At 35.8% G+C, this 8,461-nt stretch overlaps 1 protein-coding gene across 4 annotated transcripts in view; it reads left to right on the top strand.

The window, feature by feature from the left end:
* Positions 1–8,461, top strand: part of RALGPS2 (Ral GEF with PH domain and SH3 binding motif 2) — a 163,372-nt gene that overhangs the window by 122,267 nt on the left and 32,644 nt on the right. For all 4 annotated transcript variants that reach the window (XM_045811292.2, XM_045811289.2, XM_045811290.2 and 1 more), the window contains 2 exons: positions 4,721–4,858; positions 5,831–5,921. In XM_045811292.2, coding sequence (XP_045667248.1) covers positions 4,721–4,858; positions 5,831–5,921 — 229 coding nt within the window. The remainder of the gene's footprint in view (positions 1–4,720; positions 4,859–5,830; positions 5,922–8,461) is intronic.

Genomic DNA, 8,461 nt, shown 5'->3' with positions numbered 1-8,461 from the left:
TAAATTCTGTGATATACATAGGTATACCAGGGTTACAAACTCAAGGGTCTGCAAGGACAAATGCTCACAAGAATCAGGCAGGTAATGTAATAAGTGAAATAAACCAGAAGTAAGATAACAAAGGAAAATAGGAGTTAGGACAAACTGGCATCCGTAAGCAGTGGGATCTGCTCCCATCTCAGCTGTACCTTGTTGTTGCCAGATCTCCCCATTTTTTAGGAAGAGAGAGTCACTTAGATTTTTCCTATGATATTTTCTAGTTTTAAAAACATTGGGACAGATGGAATGCCAGCTTTTAGCCTCTGGTATATGTTGTCTAATACATTACTTGATCATTTAGTGATCTTGTTGTATTCACTAATAGCTTAATCTGGGAAAAAATACGAGATAGTTTCTCCTGAGCTTTTTCACTTGAGTGGTTTAGAACTTTCTAACTTTAATTATTAGTAATATCACTAACCAAGGTAAGAAGTTGGGATGTCAGGTGTTTCGAGACAAATAATGATTAGTTTGGCATTTCAGTTCTAAAGAGAGATTTGGAAAGTCATCAGTAATTAGGTGATGGTTGAGGCTACAGAAATAAGATATTCCAGGGGCGCCTGGGTGGCTCAGTCGTTAAGCATCTGCCTTTGGCTCAGGGCGTGATCCCGGAGTTGTGGGATTGAGCCCCACATCAGGCTCCTCTGCTGGAAGCCTGCTTCTTCCTCTCCCGCTCCCCCTGCTTGTGTTCCCTCTCTCGCTGGCTGTCTCTCTCTGTCACATAAATAAATAAAAATCTTTAAAAAAAAAAAAAGAAGTAAGATATTCCAGAAAAGTACATGCAGAGTGAGATTAATGACAGAACCATGGGAAACACCACCTTCTAGGAGACATGAGGAAAAAGCAGAGTGGAGGGGGTATAGGAGGGAAGCTAGGAAGGCTCAAGCCAATAGAGCGTCAAGGAACAAAGGGAATGATAAAAATACTGCAGAGACACTGATATGCAGCTGGAGGAGACCAAGAGAGATGTTTAAAGATTGAAGAATGAGTAGGTCCCTTATACCTTTGCTGGAATAAGTTTCAGCAGCGAGATACAGATTTCAGACTAAACTTTTTTTAAGAGATTTTTATTCATCTATTAGAGAGTGCAGGAGCAAGAGGGGAGGGCATAGGGAGGGAGAGAAGCAGAAGCAGACTCGCTGCTAAGCAGGGAGCCCAGTGTGGGAGATGTGGCACTCGATCCCAGGACCTGGGGATCATGACCTGAGCTGAAGGCAGGCGCCCAACAGACTGAGCCACCCAGGCGCCCCAGATTTCAGACTATATAGTGGGTTGAAAAGTGGGTAAAATTTAACTGCCATGTGGATTGGTTTCTGCAGTATATTAAGAACTTAGAAATCAATAAGAAGAAGACAACCCAGAGGAAAAAATGGTTAAAAGACATTTCATAGAAATATAAATGCATAACCTCATTACCAATCAAGGAAATGAAAATTAAAACACAATGAGATACTATTTTATACCCACAAGATTGGCAAAAGACAAGAAGACTGGTAAAACCAAGTGTTAGCACAAGTGTGGATCAGTGGAAACTTACATACTATCAGTGGCCATATGAATTGATAAAGCTTTAAAAAACAATGTAAAATTAAACATTAATAAATGCCATATATATAATATGATAGATAAATAGGTAGATAGATAGATATCCTAGGGAAATTCTTGTACATGTGTCCCAGGAAATATAATAAATAAGAATGTCAGTAGCAACGTGGAGGGAGGGAAGAAATAACTTTAAAAGTCTACGTTAATTTATTCTTAATCTGAGGAATCACATCTGCATTTAAGAACACAAATAACTGCTGGAAACAAAATAGTGAGAGACAGCAATCACAGAAAGCCATGTTTTTAAAAATTTAACAAACACCTGTAAAGTACTGTACCTGTGTTTACCAATGTTATGATTGAATTTAATCACACATGTATAAAATATGATTTTTTAAAGCTCAGAAATAAGCAAAAACAAATATATTGTGCAGCAATACAGACATATGTCTTGGGGGAAAAAAGGGAATAATCTTAAGTTTTGGAATAGTGATTAGTTTCTCTGGACTGGAGGCAGGCAGGGATATGATACAGGGAACGAACAGTATTTCTTAACCTGCGTGGTCATTCACAAGTATTTATGATATTGTTTGATAACCACCAATATTACATGGGTTAGAGTATACTTTTTTAAATGATAAAATCATGATTCTTACACAGATACAAAATGAAAACATGTCAGGGTTTTATTTAAATCACTAAATTTATAAGGGAATCAGGAAGACATTGCAACCATTTCAGGAGGGAATTCAAAGTACCACACATACCAGATAGGCACTAAAGAATGCTAAAATGAATTTACATATAATTGCAAAACGGGTCAACATCCATAGAGCATTAATCAGTTACATTGTATTGGACATAAGCCACTGGCATTTTTATGGACAGGAATTTGTATTATTACTAGTTTTCAAAAACTTAGAGTTGCCAAATAGCTCAAAAAGTCCAGAAAGATATACTGGAATAGGACACCTGGTGATCTTTTTTTTTTTTGCCTATTTTAGAGTCCATTGTAATTTTTCCTGATACATGTAAACTTTTATATGTGTCAAATATTTTCATTAAAAAGAGGTGAAGGATAAAATAAGTGAAGGTCCTGGACTCCTCCCTGTTTCTCTTTCAAGGTGTTTGTTATAGGGAGAAGGGCAGGGTTCCTATCTGGAGGAGAGATCAGATTTGAACAAAGGGTTACCTCGATTTTGTTTCTTCAAGAAAGAAGGTGTAAGTGTATGCATTGGCTCCAGGAGAGGATCCCGTGGCGGGTGAGTGACAGTGGAGGCAACAGCAGGTGTTCTAAAGGAGGCTGTAGTGATTACATTCAAAGTCACAGTGTATATTTGGAAAGGAGAAGAGGATTCTTCTTCCTCTGAGATTGAAGGAAAAGCAGCTAAGCTAAAGATTCATTTGAAGTCATTTTAAAAAAGAAGTTGAGAGACTATGGACTCTGAGAAACAAGCTGAGGGCTTCAGAGGGGAGGGGGAGTGGGTGAATGGGATAGGCTGGTGATGGGTAGTAAGGAGGGCACGTATTGCATGGTGCACTGGGTGTTACACGCAACTAATGAATCATGGAACTTTACGTCAAAAACCAGGGATGTACTGTATGATGACTAACATAATATAATAAAAAAATATTATTATAATAAAAAAAAAGAAGTTGAGAGTCTCTAAAGAAAAGGAAGTACCTATGGATGGCCTAAAGAATACCATTAAGATTTCCTGAATGGAAAAGGAACGATTAGGATGAGTAAAAGGATTGCCATGGCAACCTTTTAGGTTGTTTTAAGCACCTGTTGTCAAAACACTGCAGAAGATTTTCATTTTCTTAGAGTGCAAGATAGAGCAACTGCCTTAAATGAGTTTATAGTCATGAACAGATAAGATATAAATATGAGAGTTTAAACAGATTATAAAGTCGTAACAGTTACCAAGTGAATGGTATTATAGATACTGTGTGAATTGATAACAGCGTGTAGTAGAGAATCTAGAGTACAGGTATATACTCTGTTATTGACAGTTCACGTGGCATTAATATCTGTGGACCTCAGATTCTTCAACTCTAAAAAGAGGGGGTTACACTAGACAGTTTCTAAATTCCTTTCTTGGAATCTGTGAGAAAACTAAAGAACAGTTGATACCGACCTGGATATAAAATATAGCTGAGATGGACAGATGAGTCTCAGAAACAGTCAAGATGAAAGAAATGGCATGAGAAAAAAAAAATAGGGCTTTTGTGGAAGGCAGTGTATGTGATACATCGGTTGTGTTTTTTCTGAGAGTTCATGAACGTGGGGTAATGAGGTAAAATGTAGGAAAGTGTATTTTTCTCTTTAACTGTAGTCTTACACACTTTACATGTGTGACCTTGCATATCTGGAACTGGTAGATCCAAGTTATTTTGGAGGTTATTTTTGTTGGTGCAGAGAAGCGGGGTCGCGGTGGGGGGAAGAGTTAACTTCAGTTTGTACTCACATGCTCTGTTTCAGAAATCCAACTGTCCATCTTCAGAACAGGGCAATATACAAACACCTCATGTCTAATGCCATGTGAACTGTTACAAAGCTAATAGGGCCGCCTGGCTGGCTCAATCGGTAGAGCACGTGACTCTTGATCTCGGGGCTGTGCGTTTGAGGCCCCACATTGGGTGTAGAGATCATAAATAAGTAAACTTTAAAATGTAAATAAAAACAAAATGGCGGGGCGCCTGGGTGGCTCAGCCGTTAAGCATCTGCCTTCTGCTCAGGGCGTGATCCCAGAGTCCTGGGATCGAGCCCCCCATCAGGCTGCCTGCTCTGCTGGAAGCCTGCTTCTTCCTCTCCCACTCCCCCTGCTTGTGTTTCCTCTCTCGCTGGCTGCCTCTGTCAGATAAATAAATAAAATCTTAAAAACAAACAAACAAAATGGCATCATAAGAGAACATTTACAAAACATTATTTACATGTCTGACCCCAAATCCATGGAATTCTAGGCCTCAGTGATTATGATTTAATAAGGCTGTGGTATATTAAATAACAATAAATCCTAAATATAGCATATATTAAAATATAGCTATAAACTAGCTTTTTTTTCCCTCTTCTTCATTTTATCATACTCTTCTAAACTACAAATAAGAAAACACTCATCTCATTTTGTTTCAGGTATCTATTTGTCAGATTTAACGTACATTGATTCAGCATACCCATCAACTGGCAGCATTCTAGAAAATGAGCAGAGATCAAATTTGATGAATAACATCCTTCGAATAATTTCTGATTTACAGCAGTCCTGTGACTATGGTACGTTTCTGGGGGGTAATACTACACCATTGTGCTGTGATGCTGTTGATTCATTTACCTGAATTGATGGCCATTTTTTGCACAGCAGGGAACATCATCCTATTATAAAGGAAAATAATGAATTGTTTAATATTTAGCGTCCTGTTTGAGATCTTGCTTTTAAGGAATTAAAGTATGTCATATTTAAATTTTTCCGTTTTATCTTTTGCTCTTTTGTAGCAACTTTGCTAACATAATTTATAAAATTATTTTCTGTTATCTTCATCTCATTTGATATCCCTGATCTATTATGTAAATAGTTCTTATATTTTTCAGTTAGGGAAGGAGCTAAGACCTATGATCCTTGTAACAACTGACTAGCTTTCTTGAGTTCATTATTGAATAAATAACCAGTTTTTTGTTCAAGAGGTATTTTATGGAAACACATTTGTAGAAAGTGCTTACACATGCCCAGATGATAAGAAAAAGAGTTGTATTTTTTTTAATGTTTTATAATGTTTGAATGCTTTCAGTTTGATAGGGAATAAGGAGACCCTTATTGGTATATACTTTTAAAATATTAAACTGAGTTTACATTATCCAATTTATTTAAAATAGATTTGTCTTAAAGCTATTTTATGTGTGTGTATACTTTTAAGAAAACCTTAAAAACTTCCTAAAAGTGTATGTGGGGGAGGAAATTTATCAAATATGTAGGATTTTGTAAATGGAGCTGTTAGATTTTTTTTTTATATATGATCTAAAGACAAACCAGAGTATGTTTGGTGTTTTGTTTTTTTTAATCTCTACAAACAGCATGCAACTGTAATTTTTTAAATTACCATCACTTTTACATTAAATAAAATCTACGTCAATAATGTCCTTCTAGAGTGCAGCCTTAATTTTTCTTTAAGTATATTTTTCTCAGATGAACTTTTAAAATTTTGGCTAAGATCTACTTTGTCAGATAATTATTTACCACATTTTGCCTAGATATTCCCATGTTGCCTCACGTCCAAAAATACCTGAACTCTGTTCAGTATATAGAAGAACTACAGAAGTTTGTGGAAGATGATAACTACAAGTAGGTTGGATCTTGAAAAGTGGTTTGTTTAACTTTGTCCTGTCTTCTACCCTTTCGTCCCCATGTGTTTAAACATCTGAATTTTACATCGTATCATGCAAATGCCTAATCCAGGTATTATATGTTTACAGTGGTAAAAGTAATGATATGTATTTCTTTTTATTTTTTGTGTATTTCTGTTTAATCACTTGATAATGATTGAGACAATATACAAATACTTCATCTGTTCTTTTGTTTAAAAGTATTTCACTTTTCTCAAGTTGTTGAGAGCTGATGTTTGATAGTTCCGGTATAAATGTCTTCCTTTCTTTATATTCAAGCATTGAATCTCTATGGAAATTTATCTTATAATAGATTGAGAAGTTAATGAAACCACCTATAAATAGGAAAATTACTCCTTTTGCAATGGTAATTTTTGACACATCTTTGAATTTGTTTTTAATTGTTTTTATGGATTGAGAGAATATTGAACCTTCTTACCTCTGGGGTAGAGACGTGTGTCCAGCACCACACTTACCCTTTTCTCTATGATAGCAAGTCCTTTATTAAAGATTTTAAAAATCACTTTAAATTTAAAAAAAATTTTTTTAAATCACTTTTAAAATATAGCTGCCATTTCCTTCTTCTTAACATCTACAGTTCTGCCCAAGGTGGGAAGGATTTTTAAGTTTTAACCATTTTTATTTTCAGTGGTATACTGTACATCTTAACTGCCAGGGTTTTTTCCCAAAAGTTGGAAGGATAAAGAGCTTATTTCTCTTGAGGCTTCTGATGCTTCTTGTGACTTCATTTGTTAATTTCAAATAAAAAAATTTTTGCTTAGCTTTATTATGCCAGTTATTCCCAAGCTTTTAAATCTAACTGTGTACTTTCACAAATATTTTTTTCCAATAAAAGGTCATACTTATACATACTTACTTTAAAAACTTATCAAAGTGAGAGACTAGGTAATTTTTCATTATTAATACAGTATATAAAAATTTTTCTTATATGATAGTGATCATCAACTTTCTTCCATTAAGTTTCAATAGTTTTTGAAGAATAAAGCTAATACCAACAAAAGGCTAGAAATTCTGGAAAATAACTACGAATAACTTTTCTACAAAGATTAAAGCTGTAGATAATATATATTTAAATGTATCTAAAATTTTATTAATGTTTAAAAACACCGTTATTGGGGCACCTAGGTGGCTCAGTCAGTTAACACGTCTGCCTTCAGCTCAGGTCATAATCCCAGGGTCCTGGGATCGAGCCCTGCATGGGGCTCCTTGCTCAGCGGGGAGTCTGCTTCTCCCTCTCCCTCTGCCTCTCCCTGCTTGTGTGCGCTCTCTCCTCTCTCTGTCAAATAAATAAAAATCTTTTTAAAACATTAAAAATAAAAACAACCTTATTGCCATCTTTTTCCCCACACCATAATATTGCCACTTTATAGTTCTGTATCAATTTTTATTTTATAAGAGGTTGTTACATAGTAGTTCATTTGAAAATATATGAGGGCAGTGGATCAGCTTTTCAAGGCTGCAGTTTTTTCATAAATCTGTTGTTGCCCTAGGTTATGAGCTTGTTGAGTTTGATGGTCTGTATTTTACATTTACCACTATTTTCCATCTTCGCTCTAATCACTGACATAGCACAAAACTCTCATGTTTTGTCTAGTGAGGTACAAGAGATTATCTTAAAACTCAAAATATGATTCATTAATTGTTAAAAATTTCTGTATTTGGCTCTAACTTGTTGGATTTAAAAGAAGTTAAACTATTCAGTAGGAGTGACGCCTAAGAAACTGTTGCATAGTTATAGAGCATGGTAAATTTTTATTGACTGTCGTGAAAGTAAAAGTGTTTATTTAAGCAAATTTTTACTTTGTTAAAATGAGATAGCAGCTAATTAAGCCATTAAGTAGTTTTAACTGTCTGTAAACTGATGTAAGATACCTTCGTTTTTGCAGGAAAGCTGATGCTGTTGTACTGATTTTTGTTTTCATGAGTAGCTAGAACCAGAATAGCCTTCCCATTATATTCATTTTAACAAATAGTTATTAAGCTTTTGCCATAGGTGAGTTATCGTGCCAGTTGCCAGGATTACAAAAACAAAATCTTGTTCTTGCCCTTAAGTCTCATACAAAACACACCCACAAAACAGATGATGACAAAGCAGTTCAAACATTACTGCGATATACGAGCTATGCCCAGGATGCTGTGGGAACGTAGATCCGGGGGAGACAGTTTACTCAGCTTTAAGTGGGAAAAATGAGGAAAAAAGAAACATGAACAGCTTCAGGAAACAGTGTAACCTGAAGCTTATTAATCTTAACAGATATCTCCACAGAAAGAGGGAGGAAAAGGGCTCCAGGGGATGGAATGATGAAAGGATTCGGGTGGGAAACAGTTTTGCTTGGGGGAACACTAAGTCCCTTGGCGGTATTGGGGGCATCAGGTGGGCAACTGAAGGAGACAGTTTTTTAAAGATGCAGTTGTGTTGGATGAACCTGCTAATTCACTGTGCTGAAAACCAGCATTTTAAGATAAGAGCTGTTAAAG

The sequence above is a fragment of the Ursus americanus genome, chromosome 2, assembly GCF_024610735.1.
Source record: "Ursus americanus isolate L20-20 chromosome 2, mUrsAme1.1.p, whole genome shotgun sequence".
Lineage (NCBI taxonomy): Eukaryota > Metazoa > Chordata > Mammalia > Carnivora > Ursidae > Ursus > Ursus americanus.
The sequence above is the reverse complement of the archived record's forward strand: the minus strand, read 5'-3'. Positions and strand labels throughout refer to the sequence as shown.